The sequence below is a fragment of the Panthera uncia genome, chromosome D4, assembly GCF_023721935.1.
Source record: "Panthera uncia isolate 11264 chromosome D4, Puncia_PCG_1.0, whole genome shotgun sequence".
NCBI lineage: Eukaryota > Metazoa > Chordata > Mammalia > Carnivora > Felidae > Panthera > Panthera uncia.
Window position 1 is genome coordinate 79,340,287 of NC_064807.1, and position 21,653 is coordinate 79,361,939.

Below are 21,653 nucleotides of genomic sequence, written 5' to 3' on the forward strand. Positions count from 1 at the left end.
GCTGCAATGCTCTGAAATGTGACAATGTCAGCTATGTTCCAGGAACAAAAAGGAGACTGGTCACTGAAGAGGAGTGAGCATGTAGAAGAGCAGAAGGAAGGTGGTCCAGTTTCATTCTTCTGCATGTCGCTGTCCAGTTCTCCCAGCATTATTTGCTGAAGAGACTGTCTTTTTTCCATTGGATATTCTTTCCTGCTTTGTCGAAGATTGGTTGGTCATATATTTGTGGGTCCAATTCTGGGTTCTCTATTCTATTCCATTGATCTATGTGTCTGGTTTTGTGCCAATACCATACTGTCTTCATGATTACAGCTTTGTAATACAGCTTAAAGTCTGGGATTGTGATGCCTCCAGCTTTGGTTTTCTTTTTCAACATTACTTTGGCTACTCAGGGTCTTTTCTGGTTCCATACAAATTTTAGGATTGTTTGTTCTAGCTCTATGAAGAATGCTGGTGTTATTTTGATAAGGATTGCATTGAATGTGTAGATTGCTTTGGGTATTATCAACATTTTAACAATATTTTTTCTCCCCAATCCATAAGCATGGAATGTTTTTTTCAAAAATTTTTAATCTTTTTTATTTTTGAGAGATAGAGCATGAGCAGGGGAGGGGCAGAGAGAGAGAGAGGGAGACACAGAATCTGAAGCAGGCTCCAGGCTCTGGGCTGTCAACATAGAGCCCTACACAGGGGTCAAACTCACAGACCACAAAATCATGACCTGAGCTGAAGTTGGATGCTTAACCAACTGAACCACCGAGGCTCCCCAGATCATGGAATGTTTTTCCATTTCTTTGTGTCTTCCTCAATTTCCTTCATAAGTATTCTATAGTTTTCAGCATACAGATCTTTTACCTCTTTGGTTAGGTTTAGTCCTAGGTATCTTATACACAAAAATAAACTCAAAATGGAGGGAAGATCTAAATGTCAGAAGGAAAACTATCAAAATCCTACAGGAGAAAACAGATAGTAACTTTTTGGCTTAGGCTGCAGCAACTTCTTACTTGACATATCTGCAGAGGCAAGGGAAATAAAAGCAAAAATGAACTATTGGGACCTCATCAAGATAAAAAGCTTTTGCACAAAGAAGGAAACAATCAATAAAACTAAGAGGCAACAAATGGAATGGGAGAAGATATTTGCATATGATACATTGAATAAAGGGCTAATATTCAAAATCTATAAGGAACTTACCAAACTTAACACCCCAAAAAACAAATAATCCAGTGAAGAAATGGGCAGAAAACATGAATAGACAATTTTCCAAAGAAGACATCCAGATGGCTAACAGACACATGAGAAGATGTCACCATCACTATCATCAGGGAAATACAAATCAAAACCACAATGAGATAGCACCTCACACCAGTCAGAGTGGCTAAAATTAACAACTCAGGAACAACAGATGTTGGCAAGGATGAGGAGAAAGGGGAACCGTTTTGCACTGCTGGTGGAAATGCGAACTGGTGTAGCCACTCTGGAAAACAGTATGGAAGTTCCTCAAAAAATTAAAAATAGAGCTAACCTGCAACCCAGCAATTGCACTGCTAGGTATTTATTGAAAGGATACAAAAATGCTGATTTGAAGGGGGGGGGTACATGCACCCCAATGTTTACAGCAGCACTACCAATAATAGCCAAAGTATGGAAAGAGCCCAAATGTCCATTGCCTGATAAATGGATAAAGAAGATGTGGGGTGTGTGTGTGTGTGTGTGTGTGTGTGTATAATTGAATAATATATATATATATTTATATATATATATTTATTATTTATTTCATATATATATATATGAAAATATATATATATATTTTCAGCAATGAAAAAGAATGAAATCTTGTCATTTGCAACAATGTGGATGGAACTAGAATACATTATGCTAAATGAAATAAGTCAGTCAAAGAACAATAAATATATGATTTCACTCATGTGGAATTTAAGAAATAAAACAAATGAACATAGGGAAAGGGAGGGAAAAATAAGATGAAAATAGAGGGGGAGGTAAAACATAAGAAACTCTTAAATACAGAGAACACACTGAGAGTTGCTGGGGGTTGTTGGGTGGGGTTGATGGGCTAAATGGTGGATGAGCATTAAAGGGGGCACTTGCTGGGATGAGCACTGGGTGTTATATATGTGATGAATCACTAAATTCTACTCCTGAAATCTATTACACTGTATGTTAACTAACTTGGATTTGAATAAAAGAAAAAAAGAAAAAAAAGAAATATTCACTCATCTGAAGGTCACAAATACATACATACATTTATATATATGTACATATATGTGTGTGTGTGTGAGTATTTGTATTCTGTTTTCTTTGGTAAATTTTAGTTTTATCCCTCTCATTTAGGTCTATGAGCCTATTGTGTATGGTGTGAGTAAGGGGTCAAGACTAATTATTTCCTATGGCATATCTAGTTGTTCCCGCATAATTTATCAAATGGCTGCTTCTTTCTCCATTAAATTGCATTTGCACTTGGGCAAAAATCAATTGATTATATAAATAAGGATTTATTTTGGGTTCTCTATTTGTTACAGTGTTTTATTATTTATTTATTTGGTAATCTAATATATTAATAGATTTATATGAGCTATATATATTAATTTAAAGAAATTCAGATGTTACAACCATGTATTAATTGGAAATTCTCTCCCTCTCTCTTCCCCACTGACCTTTCATTCTTACTCTAGTGACTACACACATACACAGATTTGTACAATTAAAAAAAATGAATTCATACTTTTTTACTTGTGCAACATCTTGATTTTCCTACCTAATGGCTTTTCAAAGAAGTAATAGACATCCATTTTATTCTTTCAACCTGCTGCATATTCTTACATTCTATGTGATTAACCATAATTAATTTCTCTATTCTTTATTGGTACGATTTTAGGTTGTTCTGAATTTTTATCTGTTATAATCTGGGAATGACTGAAAAAATCTCAATATCCAATATATATTTATGACAATATTTCCATAGATTAGACTCCTCAGAGTGGGAATTTCTAGAATGAAGCATTCAATCACATATTTTTAAACATATACCTTTGAAGATAAATGGGAATAAGAAATGTCCCAATCTCCTCGCTGTGGAATGGATAACTTTCAAGTAATTGCTCTTGGTTCTTGTTCTTTCTGGCCATTCCCATTTTTTAAATTGTATGGTAAAAAAAAAAAAACCCAGGAAACTAAACAGAACAAAAGCACAACAATTTAATAAGGATATAAATTTAAGAGAGGAGTAAAAGTGGGGCACCTGGGTGTTCAGTCGGTTGAGTGTCCGACTTCGGCTCACGTCATGATCTCATGGTTCATGAGTTCAAGCCCCACTTCAGGCTCTGTGCTGACAGCTCAGGGCCTGGAGGCTGCTTCAGATTCTGTGTCTCCCTCTCTCTCCACTCCTCCCCTGCTCACACTCTGTCTCTCTCTTGAAAATAAATAAAGATTAAAAAAAATTTAAGAGAGGAGTAAGGGTAAAAATTTTTAAGGAAGAAAACGTTTTTTGACCGAGAAAAATGGGGAATTATAAAAATCCTCACAATGAGAAAAGTTGCTAAAATGTAATTCTCCTCCTTCCCTTCCTTCTCTGCCTCCATTCTTTTCCACATGAAATGTCTGCAAAGACATTCAAAAGCTACAAATTCAGTAATCATTTCCAGCAATAGGCTGCCATGTGAAGGGTTTTGGAGGGTAAGTCTCAAAAAAAGGAGAGCAATTTGTTCAGGAAATATTTGTGGGAAGAGAATTAGTTTCTTCAAGCAGTATTTGGAGGATGAGGTGACGAGTCTTCATGGGGAAATGGAGGAATGGTGAGGAAGAGTATCATGATTTTAGCAGAGAAGGGGACAATTGGTGGGCTGTCATCAATGCATGTGAGCATCCACAACAGCCTTGTCTCACATGGGTTAAAAAAGCTCATCTCCAACAGTTCAGTTGTTCACCAAGATCAAACAGATATTAGATTCAAGTGAAGCAGATTCCACTTGTGGGTTTGTCAAGAGGGTGCTGCCTGGGACTTCCTCCTGCCCATCAGCTTCCTCAGGCCCTGTTTCAGGTCTTTGTTTCTCAGGCTATAGATAAAAGGGTTCAGCATGGAGGTAAGAACTGTGTAGACAAGTGTTGCTATGTGGTCCCTGGCAGTGTAGGTGGACAGGGGCTGTAAATAGACATAGAAAATGCTTCCATAAAAGAGGGTTACCACAGTGAGGTGAGAACCACAGGTGGAGAAGGCTTTGCGTTTCCCAGCAGCTGAGGGGATCTTGAGAACTGTGATGAGGATTCGTATGTAAGAGAAAGTGATGCACAGAAAGGGGGTCACCAAAACAACTGAACATTCTGACATTATCACAATTTCATTGAGAAATGTGGAGGAGCAGGACAATTTCATCAGGGGACTGAGGTCACAGAGGAAGTGATGGATAACATTGTTGTCACAGAAGGTGAGACGATTCAGTAGCAGTGTGTGTAGGAGTGAGTGGAGGTGAGGAAGTGAGCAGGAAAAGGCCACCAGCAGGACACAGCGGTGGTGGTTCATGGTGGTGACATAGTGGAAGGGGTCACAGATGGCCACATAGCGGTCAAGGGCCATGACCGCCAGGAGGCAGCTGTCAGTGTTGCCCAGAGCATAAATAAAATACATCTGTGTCAGACACCCAGCATAGGAGATGGTCTTCTCTGACAGGAAGCTCAGTAGCATCCTGGGGACAATGGTTGTTGTAAAGCAAATGTCAGTGAAGGACAGGAAACTCAGGAAGAAATACATGGGGGTCTGGAGTTGGGGGTCAGAGTGGATGGCAAGGATGATGAGCAGGTTCCCTGTTATGGTGACCAGGTACATGGTGAGGAAAAGGATAAAGAGTGGCTTCTGGTCTTCAGGCTGGGAGGAGAGCCCCAGGAGGATGAACTCAGAAACACTGCTGGTTTGGTTGACTCTTTCCATTGACTTGAGTCTAGTTATATACAAGACGTTTATTTTTTTACCATACTGTAAGACCAGAGCCCAAATCCTGAGAACCCAGCAAGTCTGTTTTTTCTCTGGTTGCAATTAGTTGCTCTGTAGGGACAGCTTATTAGTCTCATGGTCCTTGATGTGGTCCTTCCTTCCCAAATCCATGGGCATCACAAGGGCCTTATATTGAAGGCTGGAGGGATAGAAGAATTTACATTTAGAAACCATATATGTATGCAAAAATACCTATGAAAACATATTAATTTTATATATATTAACTGTTGACGTATATGTGCTTTTTCTCAGTCATATCCAATTACCCGGTGATGGATATCAAAGTGGCCTCCATTTATTGCTACTACAAAAGTTTCTGCAATGAGAGATCTTGAATAAACAAAGTGTTTTAAATCAAGTTTTTGGAGTCAGCATATTCATCTATATCTCACCAATGAACATATTACATAGAGGTTCTCAAAGTTTGAGACACTGTTTATTTATATATTCGTTGTTGCCATAAAAATCTCTACAACGAACATGCTTATATCATGAAAGTGTTTGAAATAATTTCTTTAGAAGCAGCATATTCTTTCACACCTTTTCAATGACCCATTTACATTAGATTTTCATGCATTAAAAATTCTTATTCTATATTAATATATTTATTTATTTAATGTTGAAATATCAATGTATTAACTCATTTAACAGTTAAATGCTGTACAGATATTAACAATTCTATAATGTCATGTACATCATGGCGATTATAGTTATAACATTGCATTGCATATTCCAAACTTGCTAAGACAGTAAATCTTTAAAAAAAAATGCTTACAATGCAATGGTAAATTGCTAAACATCTTTATACCTCAGATTCACTATGTATGATATTGGACACAAATATTCACATGCTCATGAGAATTTAGTGAGAAATGAGAAGACAGAAGAGAGACAAGCATATTGTGAACACTCAGGAGAAACCCTTAAAATTTTTTTTTTAAATGTTTATTTACTTTTGAGAGAAAGAGAGAGACAGAGGCATGAGTGGGGAAGGGGCAGAGAGAGGGATACACCGAATCCAAAGCAGGATGCAAGCTGTCAGCACAGAGCCCGACGAGGGGCTCAAACTCACAGACCGTGAGATCATGACCTGATCTGAAGTCGGACGCTTAACTGACTGAGCCACCCATGCGCCCAGGAGAAACTCTTGATCATCATCAATCCCATTGTTGCTTTCCCTTATCTGCTATGACTGGTTGTCCTCAAAATCAATTAACTCACATGCTTGAAGTATCATATCCCTCACTGCCAAGTTGTCAGACTAACCTCATGATTTTGTAAGATCTTATGGAAGGATGATTTGTTTAGGCATTGCATGATCTGAGTGAACCAGTAGTTAAAGTTAAAAACAATAACCAATATTATTGAAAATGTACTACATGTCAAGCTTGTGCTAAGCACCTCACAAATTCCCACGATGAGGGATCACAACGTATGTGTTGTTATCAGAAGCCTGAGGCTTAGAGTGAAGTGGTTTGCTCAAGGTCACTAAGTAAGTGAGTAGCAATCAGGATTTGAACTCCAAGAGGAATCACTCTGAAGCTCATGCTCTTAACCTCAGGCTACACCTCCTCGTGTTTTGGTGTATATACTGTCTGTCACAATCACGCACAGGCACTGTTTTCCTCACTGTGTCATTTCCTAAATGACCTCCCTTTCTTTCCCTCTTAACTAACAATCTTTCTTTTCCCATGTTCAGAATCTATCCCTGTAGTGGCTAAAGAGGTGACCGATCTTGCTGTGTTACACAAATGGTGGATTTGAAATTTTGAACATCTATGATTAAATGGCCAAAATCAGGTGGAAAAAATTGGCCATGCATGTCTGGGGCATGTCTGGCATGGAGAGTTGTGGTTGGTGCTGGACAGTGTCCTCGAGTTAAGACAAAAGATGGGGGCTTGATTTGTCCTTGGTCATCTGCTCACAAGCTGACTCCGGATGTTTTATGAATAGCAAATGAGACCATGTCTGCAAGACAGTTTGTCAAACATAGGCCAATATTAAAAAACGAGCCATTTGTGAAAAGGCTGCTTGTGGAAATAAGAAATTAGTGGAGATTTGGTTTAATTAATGATGTTGGGTGATCCAGGTCATAGATGTGAGGATCACCTACTATGATAACTAGAAAGAAGAAAGGTTTTGAACCTGAGAATCAAGAAGAACAGTTCTCAAAACACAGGATGAATGGCTGAGGCTGGGAATATAATAGTTTTGTTTTGTTTTGTTTTCTTCTTCACTTTTCCCTCCCTGCCTCCCTCCATCCCTCCTTCCTCCCTTCTTCTTCCTTCCCTGCCTCTTCCTTCCTTCCTTCCTTCCTTCCTTCCTTCCTTCCTTCCCTCCCTCCCTCCCCCTTCCTTCCTTCCTTCCTTCCTTCCTCCCTCCCTTCCTTCCTTCCTTCCTTCCTTCCTTCCTTCCTTCCTTCCTGTGTTTTACTTCTAGCAAAGCACACAGTGTAGGTGGTCTAGAGGTCAAATTGGATGGACTGAAAACCAAAAGCCAGGTGGAGGTTTTAGTCGGACACTATGACTGCTTAATCCACAAAATATTTGAAATTCTCAGGGAGGAAAGAGTAAGTGCCAGAGGTTGGAGGGAAGCTGGCCAAGGGGGTGTCCAGCTTACCGAAGCTCACCTCCAGATCCAGATGCTGTTCTTGCCTTCCACTTTCTCCAGAAACTGGTCTGCACCACATCTGCTACTCAGCTGCAAGTCTGCTTCTCAGCCAAGCACAGCCCCCTCATGTTTCTCCCATGACACTCTGGGCTGATTAACAAGGAGAGAAACAGGAAAGGCGGGGGAGCTGATGTGCTACTTGGAAGGAATAGCACGTTTCCCCTCACTGGCCTCCAATCCCTCAAGTCTGGCCCCCGGCATGCTGCTGCTCTCCTAGCTCCCCATCTCAGAAGGCAGAGACGTCTTGACTCAAGGGGCAACGACTGTCTTGATGGTGGAAGCCAGACTATCTCCCGAGTCTGAGCTCTGCTCTGCTGGCCTCGGGTGCCCTTGTTAGGCTGAAGGAGTTGTGGTATGATGACCTCTCAAGGGAGCTGATCCTGTGCTTGCTGTAAGCAGAGGAAGCAGACTGGAAATAACACCCAGCATTGCTGACTCGAGGGGATAGGGGAGCCCGGAGGCTTTCTGTTTTGATGTGGGGCTCATTCCAGAGCCACTTAATCTCACTGCAACATCTCAAGGGTGTGCCTTAGTTTCCCCAACTCTGGGTTATCAGAAATGGACAAATATTTATGTGGGTGTATATTTTTATGTTTGGGGATGCAGGTGTGGACCGTGGTATATTCTAGAGTAGGGAGGTGGGAGTTTCTAGGGGATTCAGTGGGGGTAGATCAGTGGTGTGTATGTGTGCTCCAGTATCTTGGCAGGCATGTGGATCTGATTTCTTTTTCCTGTGTGGGATTAGGTTAATGTCGGTTTATGTGTGTTTAAAGCACAGGGTATGCAATGGTTGTTGTCATATTTAGCAAAGGGACTTTGGGAAAATAGTGTATGTGTTGTTTTTTTTTAATTTTTTTTAACGTTTATTTATTTTTGAGACAGAGAGAGACAGAGCATGAACGGGGGAGGGGCAGAGAGAGAAGGAGACACAGAATCAGAAGCAGGCTCCAGGCTCTGAGCCATCAGCCCAGAGCCTGACGCGGGGCTCGAACTCGCGGACCGCGAGATCGTGACCTGAGCTGAAGTTGGACGCTTAACCAACTGAGCCACCCAGGCGCCCCAATAGTGTATGTGTTTTTAGAGTTTAGACTCAGGGAAGTTTTTGAGGATTAGTGTTGAGGAAAGAAGATATCTAATAGAATGTTGGCCTTGCCACTAAGCTAGTTGCTTGTAAGCCTGAGTTTCTTCATCTGAAAAGTGAGGATAACAACTATTATTGGCACTGAAATCAGAGAGAAAATTTCCTCGTGGGTTTTATATAGAGAATATTGTGTATCATGGTGAACATAATCCATAACAAAGTGTAAGGAATGAAACACATTCTGCTGCAGCCTTCAGCATAAACTACTGTCTCACACGATATATGTGTGTCTTTTTCTTTAGCCTTTAGTTTAATATTTAAATTTTAATCGACATATTAAGAGTAAATAATACATAGACAAAAAACCTTGGGTTAGAGTCCTGCCTATTCATGTGGCTTTCTTTCTATTCATTCACTTAATTCTTTCTTTCCTTCTTTCCTCCTTCACTTCTTTCCTTCTTTCCTTCCTTCCTTCCTTTTTTCTAGCTTTATTGAGATATAATTGACACAGAACATAACTTTAAAGTGTAAAACACAGGATAAACTGAGAGCCTTCCCCCTAGGGCCAGGAACAAGACAGGGATGTCCACTCTCACCACTGTTATTCAACATAGTATTGGAAGTCTTAGCCTCTGCAATCAGACAACACAAAGAAATAAAAGGCATCCAAATCAGCCAGGAAGACACTCTTCGCAGATGACATGATACTCTATATGGAAAGCCCAAAAGATTCCACCAGAAAACTGCTAGAACTGATTTATAAATTCAGCAAAGCTGCAGGATGTAAAATCAATGCACAGAAATCAGTTGCACACCTACACACCAACAATGAAGTGACAGAAAGAGAAATCAAGGAATCGATCCCATTTACAGTTGCACAAAAAACCATAAAATACCTAGGAATAAATCTAATCACAGAGGTGAAAAATCTATACACTGAAAACTACAGAAATCTTATGAAAGAAATTGAAGAAAACACAAAAAAAATGGAAAAAGATTCCATGCTCCTGGATAGGAAGAACAAATATTGTTAAAATGTCGATACTACCCAAAGCAATCTACATATTCAATGCAATCCCTATCAAAGTAACACCAGCATTCTTCACAGAGCTAGAACAAATAATCCTAAAATCTGTATGGAACCAGAACAGACCCCGAATAGCCAAAGCGATCTTGAAAAAGAAAACCAAAGCTGGAGGTATCACAATCCCACAGTTCAAGCTATACTAGAAGGCTGTAATCATCAAGACAGTATGGTACTGGCACAAGAACAGACACTCAGATCAATGGAACAGAATAGAGAACCCAGAAATGGACCCAAAAACGTATGGCCAACTAATCTTTGATAAAGCAGGAAAGAATATCCAATGCAATAAAGACAGTCTCTTCAGCAAGTGGTGCTGGGAAAACTGGACAACAACATGCAGAAAAATGAACCTGGACTACTTTCTTACACCATAAACAAAAATAAACTCAAAATGGATGAAAGACCTCAATGTAAGACAGGAAGCCATCAAAATCCTCAAGGAGAAAGCAGGCAAAACCTCTTTGATATTGCCCACAGCAACTTCTTACTCAACACGTTTCTGGAGGCAAGGGAAACAAAAGCAAAAATGAACTATTGGGACCTCATCAAAATAAAAAGCTTCTGCACAGCGAAGGAAACAACCACCAAAACTGAAAGGCAATTGACAGAATGGGAGAAGATATTTGCAAATGACATATCAGATAAAGGGCTAGTATCCAAAATCTATAAAGAACTTATCAAACTCAACACCCAAAAAACTAATAATCCAGTGAAGAAATGGGCAAAAGACATGAATAGACACTTCTCCAAGGAAGACATCCAGATGGCCAACCGACGCATGAAAAAATGTTCAACATCACTCATCATCAAGAAAATACAAATCAAAACCACACTGAGATACCACCTCACACCTATCAGAATGGCTAACATGAACAACTCAGGCAACAACAGATATTGGCGAGGATGCAGAGAAAAGGATCTCTTTTGCATGTTGGTGGGAATGCAAGCTGGTGCAGCCACTCTGGAAAACAGTATCGAGGTTCCTCAAAAAATTAAAAATAGAGCTACCCTATGACCTGGAAATTGCACTACTAGGTATTTATCCAAGAGATACAGGTATGCTGTTTTGAAGGGATACATGCACCCCAATGTTTATAGCAGCACTATCGACAATAACCAAAGTATGGAAAGAGCCCAAATATCCATCCATGGATGAATGGATAAAGATGATGTGGTATATATATTCAATGCAGTATTACTCGGCAATCAAAAAGAATGAAATCTTGTCTTTTTCAATTATGTGGATGGAACTAGAGGGTATTATGCTAAGCGAAATTAGTCAGCCAGAGAAAGACAAATATCATATGACTTCACTCATATGAGGACTTTAAGACACAGAACAGATGAACTCAAGGGAAGGGAAGCAAAAATAATATAAAAACAGGGAGGGGGACAAAACATAAGAGACTCTTAAATATGGAGAACAAACAGAGGGTTACTAGAGGGGTTGTGGGAGGGGGGATGGGCTAAATGGGTAAGGGGCATTAAGGAATCTACTCCTGAAATCATTGTTGCACTATATGCTAACTAATTTGGATGTAAATTTGAAAAATAAAATTAAAAAAATAAGTGTAAAACACAATAATTATATATATATATATAAACAAAATTACCACAATCATACTAGTTGACACATCCATCACCTCACATTGTTACAACATTTTTAGTGTGGTGAGCACTTTTATAATCTACTCCCTTAGTAATTTTCATACAGTCTTGCTAACTATCATCACCATGCTGTAAATTACATCCCCAGAACTTATTCATCTTACAGCTGGAAGTTTGTACCCTTAGTCCTCATCCATTTCTCTCACCCCCTATCCCTCACTCATGGCAACCAACCATCTATTCTCAGTTTTTTAGAGTTCTATATTCTTAGATACCACATATAAGTGAGACCACACAGTATTTATTTTTATTGTGGTCAGACTTATCTCACTTAGCATAATGTCCTTGAGGTTCATCCATATTGTAAATGACAAAATTTCCTTCCTTTTTGTGGATGAATATTATTCCATTATATATATCAATATTCATTATCCATTGGTAAATATTTAAGTTGTTTCCATGTCTTGACTATTTAAATAAAGCTGCAGTGAACATAAACATTCAGATATCTCTTCAAGATAGTGATTTCAGTTCCTTTGGATATATATACCCAGATGTGGGATTGCCGGATCATATGGTTGTTCTATTTTTCATTTTTTAAGGAACTTCCAGACTGTTTTCCATAGTGGCTTCACCAGTATACCTTCCCACCAACAGTGCCATGGGTCACTTTTGTTCACATCCTCAGCAGCACTTATTGTCTCTTATCTTTTTTAAAAATGTTTATTTATTTTTGAGAGAGAGGCAGTGCACAAGCAGGGGAGGGGCAGAAAGAGAGGGAGACATGGAATCTGAAGCAGGCTCCAGGCTCTGAGCTGTCAGCACAGAGTCCAATGTGGGGCTCAAACCCACAAACTGTGAGATCATGACCTGAATCGAAGTTGGACGCTTAACTGACTGAGCCACCCAGGCAACCCTCTTATCTTTCTGATAATAGCCATTCTACCAGCTGTGAGGTGATACCTCATTGTGTTTTTAAATTTTTTTAACTATTAATTTTTATTTTTTCAAGTTTTTATTTAAATTCCAATTAATTCATGTACAATGTAATATTAGTTTCAGGTATAGAATTTAGTGATTCATCTTAACATAATATCCAGGGCTCATCACAACGAGTGAACTCCATAATCCCCATCATCTGTTTAAACTATTTCTCCCTCCAACTCTCCTCTATCAACCCTCAATTTGTTCTTTACAGTTAGGAGTCTGTTTCCTTGTTTGCCTCTCTCTTGTTCCCCCCTAAGTTCACCTGTTTTTTTCTTAAATTCCACATAGGAGTGAAATCTTATGGTATTTGTCTTTCTCTGACTGACTTATTTCGCTTAGCCTAATACACTCTAGTTCCAGCTAGAGTTGCAATGGCAAGATTTCATTCTTTTTGGTGGCTAATATTTCATTGTATATATACACCAAATCTTCTTTATCCATCCATTAGTCAATGGACTAATGGGCTCTTTCCATAGTTTGGCTATTGTTGATAATGCTGCTATAAACATCAGGTGCATGTACCCCTTTGAATCTGTATTTTTGTATCCTTCGAGTAAATACCTAATATTGCAATTGCTGGGTCATAGGGTAGTTCTATTTTAAAATTTTTGAGGAGCCTTCATGTCGTTCTCCAGAGTGCTGCACCAGTTTGCATTCTCACCAACAATGTAAGAGGGTTCCCCTTTCTCTGCATACTTGCCAACACCTCTTGTTTCCTATGTTGTTAGTTTTAGCCATTCTGACTGATGTGTATCCCAGTCTGACTGGTGATATCTCATTGTAGTTTTGATTTGTATTTCTCTGATGATGAGTGATGTTGAGCTTCTTTTCATGTGTCTATTGGTCATCTGGATGTCTTCTTTGGAAAAAAAAAGGTCTATTCATGTCTTCTGCCCATTTTTAAAAACTGGATTATTTGTTTTCTGGGTGTTAAGGTTGATAAGTTCTGTATAGATCTTGAATACTAGCCCTTTATCAGACATGCCATTTGCAAAAAGCTTCTCCCATTCTGAGGTTGCCTTTTAGTTTGGTTGATTATTTCCTTCACTGTGCAGAAGATTTTTATTTTTGTTTATTTTTATTTATTTTCATTAATGTTTGTGTATTTATTTATTTATTCAAAAATGGGGACTGTGTATATATTCTATATGGGAAAATATAATTATACTTTATTCATTCATACAAAAAACATTACTAAAACTTTCATTTTTATTACATTTATTTATTTTTGAGAGAGACACAGCACAGTGGGGGAGGGGCAGAGAGAGAGGGAGACACAGAATCTGAAGCAGGCTCCAGGCTCCAAGCTGTCAGCACAGAGCCCAATGCAGGACTCCAACTCACGAGCTGTGAATTCATGACCTGAGTCAACATCAGATGCTTCACTGACTGAGCCATCCAGGGGCCCCAGGAGGAGATAATTTTAAAGCTAACAGGGGCTATGTCCTTTAGGCATTGTGATTTGATTTTTGTTATGAATTATTTGTGTAGTCCTTGGAAGCTTTTCAGCAGAACGGTAACAAGATTCAGATTTAAACAACATCACTCTGGCTGCTGTATTGAGAATAAACTGAAGGAGAAAGGGGATGTGTGGAAGCAGGGGACCACCTAGGAACTACTGCAACAATGCAGTTAAGAAATGATAGGCTGGGACGATAGCAGACGAAGTAGTGTAATTTTGGTGAATACTGTATTTAGTTGTAAGTTGGAACCAACAAGAGTTGCTGACAAATTGAGAATTGTGAAAGAAAGGTTGGAGTCAAGGATTCCTATATTTTGGTTTGAACAACATGGAGTTATCAGTAACTAAGATGGTAATGAAACAAATGTGTGAGCAGCTGAATGCAATGAGTCTGTAATCTATAACAATAAGATAACCAAAGTTTATTGAGGATTTAAAAAATGCCAGACAATGTTCTAAGTTCATTCTGTGTTTTAACTCATTTAATCTCTTAAGGTGGGAATATGCCGTTACTATAAGATGGAATGAAATAATCAATTAATTCACTCATTTATTCAATATCAATCCTATGGCAATGTCAGTGATTTTAGATATCATTATCTTTTTTGGAAGATAAAAATATAAAGATAACAAGAGTTGATATCTGTTGTGCATTTATTATGTCCTTTAGCATGAATCATCTCATTTAATTTCAATAATAACTTCTGAGGACAATGTAATTTTTATCCACACTTTACAGCTGATGTAACAGGGCTGAGGGGATGCTATATGTGCTCAGGGCCAACATTTAATGAGTGGCATAGCCCAGACCCAGTTCTTCTGAGTACTGAGCCTAAGGACTCAATTTTCCCCCTCTACACTCTCTTAGAAAAGGCACACCTCTATGACTTGAAGTCTCTCCCAAGGGAGGAGGGGACCTGCAGGATGCGAACTTAAAGCTAGATTTGTGTGCTCATGGTAGCAAGTGCAAATGGTGTGGGAGTTTGCAAAAGCCAGACTTACTCTTCCTGGACCATAATGTGGTGTCAGGAGAGGCTGACCCAGTGCATTGGCAACACTGGTGATGGAAGCTGACTAAGCCATTCCTAATTTCCCCCTGGAACTATGAACAGGCAAAGAGGAGCCCAGAGTATCCTTGAGATATGGGTCAGCCTCTCAGGTGGCTCTAGCAGCTCAGTCCCTGTTGCCCCTGCACAGGCTCCTCCCCAAGGTCTTTTAGGAAGTTGAGGCCATTAGTCTGTTTTGATTCTTTACTTAACCAGAAGCTTAGAGACTTATCATGAGTGTTCTCCAAGGCTTGTAAAATGGTATCTCCTGCCTGTTTCTCTGGAGCTCAAGGACAGACAGAGAGCTCATGAGGTCATGGGCTCACAGAGGCTTTCTTCTTACTTTTTGTTCCTGGTGTTCTCAACAGAAGCTGAGGATGCAGGAAATTGTATTAGAAGGTACCTCAGCTTGCTAAGGAGTGGCACAAGTCAGAGTGAGCTAGGAATTCTAGGCAGGCAAGGTGCGTCTCTGTGTCTAGAGGTCTGCATATGTATTCCATGTGTGTCTGTCTGGTGTTTCCTTGCTTGCACAATGTGGACATATGTATGTTTTCTTCTTGAGTTGTGTGTGTGTGTGTGTGTGTGTGTGTGTGTGTGTGTGTGTGATTGACTCTCAGTATTATTTTTTCCCTCTCTTAGACCAAGAACATAGAAGTCTAATAAGAGCTGCCTCATTAAACAAGTGTAGGGCATTTGTGTACGTGATCTGGGGTCTCCTAATCAGTCCCTCTGAACTCAAGTATTTGCCCCACTCTCTTTCTATAACTCCTTCTTCCATCTTTGTACAGACATCATAGTAAATTAAATGAGATTGCATAGTCTGAAGAGAGGCTGATCACCAATCTGGGGGAGAAGTTTCCTGAATTTACTCATGACCAGCAATACATAAGAAGTCTTGACATCTCAGCTCAATGGTGTGTGTATGTGTGACATTGCATTTTGTTTATAAGTTATATATATATATGTGATTCCAAATGTTAGAATGTGTTGTTGTTGTTGTTGTTTTTCATGTACATGTTTTAGGGGCTCTGGTTCTTTCCTGTGAACTCAAATATTTCCTTAACAATCTTTCAATAGTAGCCATATATATATTACTGCATTAAGGAGGCAGGTTCCTATGCATTTCTACTCCTGGGCAGGTGTCATATACTAACTCAGTGTCTGCAGTATGGCAGACTGGGCCCCAATCCTCAGTCTGGCCTTCATATATTTTGTGATCTTAGGAAGTGACTTCATCTCTCTGAGGTTAAGATTCTTCACTGGCAAAGGAGAGGCAACTATTCCTACTTCAAAATGCTATTTTGAGGATTAAATGAAGCAATGCACACAAATTGTTCAGTCCCATGCCTGGCATAATTGGTGCTCAGTAAAAAGGGGTATTTTTATTATTTTTCCCCAAATCCAATGTTTGCCTCGTGGAGGTTCCTGTTTCACCATTGTCTGGAGCAGGACAAGTAGAATTCTGAGAGGACAGGCTTATCTTAAGGCTCCCTCTCATACTCCAAGGTCACAGTCTGACCTCCTTTCCACAGCTAATGGCCCAACTGTCTCCTTCTCGAGGTCCTGCCTGAATCAAAGTTCCTGGTTTGTTCCAGCCCTCGTGTTTTTTTCTGGTTTCTAAGTAAGGACTGACACAGCCTACATCAGTGAGCAACCAGGACTCTGCATAAGGTTCAAGCACTGTCCTCCTTGGTAGCCATGAACAGATAAAACCAGTGCCACTGAGGAAGCTTGTGGTACTTGAGGATAACTCACTGTCCTGCTCCTACTCTTGAGTGAGAATGTCAGTCTTGATTCCCTCTTCAGGGCTATGTGGTTATCCTAACCTCTAGTCTAACTTCCAAATACATACTGTATCTGGAATCCACCATCAAACAGCCAAGTCATGGTGGGTATCAATTATCACTTTAGCTTCAATTTTCCCATCTATAAAATGAGGACATGAAGTTTGACTTGTGTACTGAACAGTCCCTAAATATATACTTATTGTTTTCAGAGAAGTTAAAGCATGTGAAAGTCCTTTGTAAATTGTATGATGTATAAATGCGAATGGTCAATTTTTCTTAGAGGGAGTTAATGACATTTTGGACAAAGGTAGTTGACAAATAGCTTCTTTGGACACTCTAATAACGTTGTAATTTCTATGCAAAGTAGTTGAGTAGGAATTTTGTCAGACATATGTCGTGATTCTATCTGTTGCACTTAATTGTGCGTACCTTTGCAATTTAGATAATGTGCACTTTGTAGTCTCATAGTTAAAATGACTCTAATAATACCCATTTGTTAGGACTATAATGAGGATCTGATTTGAAAGGACATGTAAAACACATGGAATAGTGCCTGGTGCTATTCTTAACTTTGGTTTGGAAACCTGGATTGGACACTTTTGGTAACAGGGAATTTTATATGACTTAAAGCAGGACTCAGACAATTACACCAAAAGCCTGTGACATAGCCTTAGTAATTCTGTTCCAACTTAGGGAGATTCACCCCCTTTTTAAGAGGAAATGACTGATATTTCTTTTCTGGTACTCATTTCACATTTGAACATGCTTTGACATTAAGATGTCAACTCCTTGAACATAAAGACTTCCCATTTCTTGGCGCCTGGGTGGCTCAGTCAGTTGAGCGACTGACTTCGGCTCAGGTCATGATCTCACGGCTAGTGAGTTCGAGCCCCGTGTCGGGCTCTGTGCTGCCAGCTCAGAGCCTGCAGCCTGCTTCTGATTCTATGTCTCCCTCTCTCTCTGACCCTCCCCCACTCATGCTCTGTCTCTCTCTGCCTCAGAAATAAATAAACATTAAAAAAAATTAAAAAAAGACTTCCCATTTCTTGTTCACTGCTATTATCAATATGGGACTAAGCTGTTTTTCACTAAATATTTGTTGAATAAAGAATAAGTGCTGTTTGTTTTTTGGAGAGGAATAAACCTGGTTAATGTGAGGGTCTCATGTATATTGGAGCCAGAATGGGGCACACTCATGTACCAAGAGTTGTGAAAAATAAACAGAAAGGTAGTTAAAAAAATTTGCATAGAAAGAACCTCACTATAATGTTATGACATGTTCATGAACATTCTCCACTTTTCCCCATTGCCAGCAGAGAAAAAACAACATGAGGAGGGAGAACCAGAGCAGCGTGTCCGAGTTCCTCCTCCTGGGGCTCCCCATCCAGCCAGAGCAGCAGGGCATATTCTTCACCCTGTTCCTGGGCATGTACCTGACTACAGTGCTGGGGAACCTGCTCATCATCCTGCTCGTCAGGCTGGACTCTCGCTTCCACACGCCTATGTATTTCTTCCTTAGCCACTTGGCCTTCACTGATGTTTCCTTTTCATCTGTCACAGTTCCAAAGATGCTCATGAACATGCAGACTCAGCAACAATCCATTCCCTATGTGGGGTGCATTTCACAGGTGTATTTCTTAATATTTTTTGGTTGTCTTGACAATTTCCTTCTTGCAGTGATGGCATATGACAGGTATGTGGCCATCTGTAAGCCACTCCACTACTCTACTGTCATGAGGCAGGAGCTATGTATCTCATTAGTGGCTGGATCTTGGTTCTTCTGTTACATTCATGCCCTGTTGCACACCCTCCTCTTGGTCCAACTGTCCTTCTGTGATAATACCATCCCTCACTTCTTTTGTGACCTCACTGTGCTCCTGAGGATAAGCTGCTCAGACATTTCTCTAAATGAGCTGATCATCTTTACTGAAGGAGGAATTCTTTTCATCTTGCCTTTGAGTAGTATCTTGGGCTCATATATTCATATAGGGACAACTGTCCTAAGGGTCCCCTCCACTAAAGGACTCTTTAAAGCCTTTTCTACCTGTGGCTCCCATCTTCTTGTGGTGTCTGTATACTATGGGACACTTGCAGGTGTTTACTTTTTCTCCTTATCATGGAACTTTAATGACAAAGACATAATTGCTTCAGTCATGTACACAGTAATTACCCCTATGCTGAACCCCTTTATCTATAGCCTGAGGAACAAAGATATAAAACAGGCCCTACAAATATTTGTCAATAGGGCTAACTTTTAAGTGACAATCATTAAATCCTCTTATTGCAGTTATGCACAGTGAGATACATCGACTAAAACTACTGTGTGATTGGCAACTCTGTGTAACTTAAAAAGAATATATGTTCTTCTGTCATGTATGAGGTGTTGTCAATTGTCAACTAGGTCAAGTTTGTCACTTGGATTGTTAAGTATTCTTTACCCTTAATTTTTTCCTGCTTGTTCATCATCTCTTATGTGCACAAAATCTTATGCAAAACATGTTGCACAATTATAATTGTGAATTTGTTTCCCCTTTTAGACATGCTCAGTCATTGCTTGTAAATTTTATATACTATGTTATTGAGGACATGCAGATTTAGCATCATGATCTGCTCCTGTGTACTGACTCTTTTAAAAAGTGGTGTGCTGAGGCTGGCTTGCGTTGGCTTCAAGCTAAATGTGAATGTCTCTTTCCGACTCCACATTCAATGACATCATGTTGGTAGACTGAAATCAGCCATAGTGGAAATAATTACACTGTAGAAATTGGCAAATGCTACAAAACAAGGCTCCTCAGAGAGCCATTTTATTCATTTAACATACGACTGTATTTATAAATAGGAGATATTTCTCTTTATCTCTAGCAGCAGCTCTTGCCTTAATATCTCATCTACTTCTTCTGATATTAGTATAGATATGCCAGATTTCTTCTGGTTACTGTTTACATGGTATTTCTTTTCTATAACTTTAAACTGTTCTATGTCCTTATATCTGTGAGGTGTCCCTTGTTAACACTGTGAAGTTTTGTTTTCTTTTTTATATAGATTCATAATCATTGTATTTATGGAGAATTTGATCTAGTAATATTTAATTATAATATATTTGGATTTATGTTTTTCATATTACTATATGTTTTCTATTTGAGACATCTGTGTCGTATTTATTCTTTCTCCCTTTTGATTAATTAAATATGTATTTTGTAAACAAAGAAAAGAGGAGAAAAACCAAAAAACAGACTCTTAACTACAGAGAACAAATTGATGGCTACCAGATGGGAGGGGGATGGGGGATGGATGAAATAGGTGAAGAGATTAAGAGTACACTTATCATGATGAGCACTGAGTAATGCATAGAATTGTTGAATCACTATATTGTACACCTGGAACTAATACAACACTGTATGTTGATTATACTGGAATTAAAATTAAAAACAAATATATATTTTGTTATTCTATTTCCCCCTCTATTAACTTATTAACCATACTTATTATTAATATATGTTTTTCCTGTGCTTTATGTAGAGATGACTTCTTGCTTTCTCTTTAAGATTTTTTAATGTAGTATAATATAGATAACATGAAATTTATAATTTTAACTGCTTGAGGTATACAATTCAATGGCATTTAGCACATTCATCCCCACCATCTCATTATAGGACTCCAAAAGGAAACTCTATGGAACATCAATGCAGTTGTCTACTTTGTAGCTATGAAAAAATAATGACAAACTTTTTTTTTGTAGCTCACTACTTTTTGTATAATAATGAAGGGGAAATAAAATATGTATGTACCTTCCCATTAGAGCAAAAAGAAACACAGGAAGAATAAATCAGAAACTAGTGAGATTGCTTACCTACAGAAGGTAGGCAACAATGGGCAAGAAAGGATGGGGAGATGAGTCTATTTATTTGTATGATTTTGACTATGTTATCTTTTACCTAGTAAAAATTAATATGGGGGAAAAACAAAATAGAATAAAACAAAACAAATAAACCTAGCTATATTTCAAACTAATACCATAATTAGACTAAAGGGGAAAATAAAATACCTAATCTAAGTAACTCTTGAACACAGAATTTTATCTATATACCCATAGTAAAGAAAAAACTGTAAGCGAAGTTTTTAAGCTTCAGTTAATTTGTCATTACAGTGGTATGAGTTGAAGATTCTAAAATTACTTAACATGCATTCACAGATATAGTAAATAAATAAACATATTGTAGAAAAGGGAATGACTTCTCACTATCAGGGAAAGGAGCTATGTACATGGAAAAGGAGAGGCTAGAAAGAATTCTATGGCATCAAACTGGAATTGGAGATATCAGTTTGAAATCATGGGTTTTAATGTGTATAAATAGGTTGAATTTACATTATAGTAGTATCCATACTATTCCCAGTTCTCCATTCTTTCCATCTGTCCCCTGACCCATTTTCTATGGGTAACCATCCCTTTAGTTTATTAGTTTGTAGTTTCTCTTTCCTGTGTTTCTGTTACATATATTTCCTGGTTGCATCCTCAGATCATTTAGAAGCTTTGTAAGCTGTGAACACACCTCATGCCAAATGTGTTTTTTACCATTCTCCTTTAAAAGGGACCAAAGTTAACCTTCTGGAGAGGTCTCTGAACTTGAGGATACCAGGCATATACCCTCATCCTGGCCCTAACCCTAAACCTAACCCTACTTGAGAAAAAAATAAAATGTGGTATATATATATTACAATATATATTACACATATAAATATACATTACATACACATACACACTTATACACACAATGGAATATTACTCAGCCATAAAAAAAATGAAATCTTGCCATTGACAATGGGTGGAGCTACAGAGTATTATCCTAAGTGAAATAAGTCAGTCAGAGAAAAATAAATACCATATGATTTTACTCATATGTGGAATTTAAGAAACCAAAC

At 38.7% G+C, this 21,653-nt stretch overlaps 2 protein-coding genes across 2 annotated transcripts; one reads left to right on the forward strand and one right to left on the reverse strand.

Annotated features, from left to right (window-relative positions):
• Positions 1-3,934: 3,934 nt before the first annotated feature.
• Positions 3,935-5,166, reverse strand: LOC125921037 (olfactory receptor 1L8-like). Its single transcript, XM_049628338.1, has one exon. It carries the CDS (start codon positions 4,940-4,942, stop codon positions 3,998-4,000), a length of 945 nt encoding a protein of 314 aa, XP_049484295.1. The 5' UTR covers positions 4,943-5,166; the 3' UTR covers positions 3,935-3,997.
• A 12,463-nt stretch (positions 5,167-17,629) lies between these two features.
• Positions 17,630-18,991, forward strand: LOC125922411 (olfactory receptor 1J4-like; the record flags this gene model as incomplete). The annotated part of the gene is made up of 2 exons (XM_049630059.1): positions 17,630-17,638; positions 18,074-18,991. Coding segments are annotated over 2 exons (927 nt in total), but the record flags the coding sequence as incomplete, so codon positions are not given.
• Positions 18,992-21,653: the final 2,662 nt, after the last annotated feature.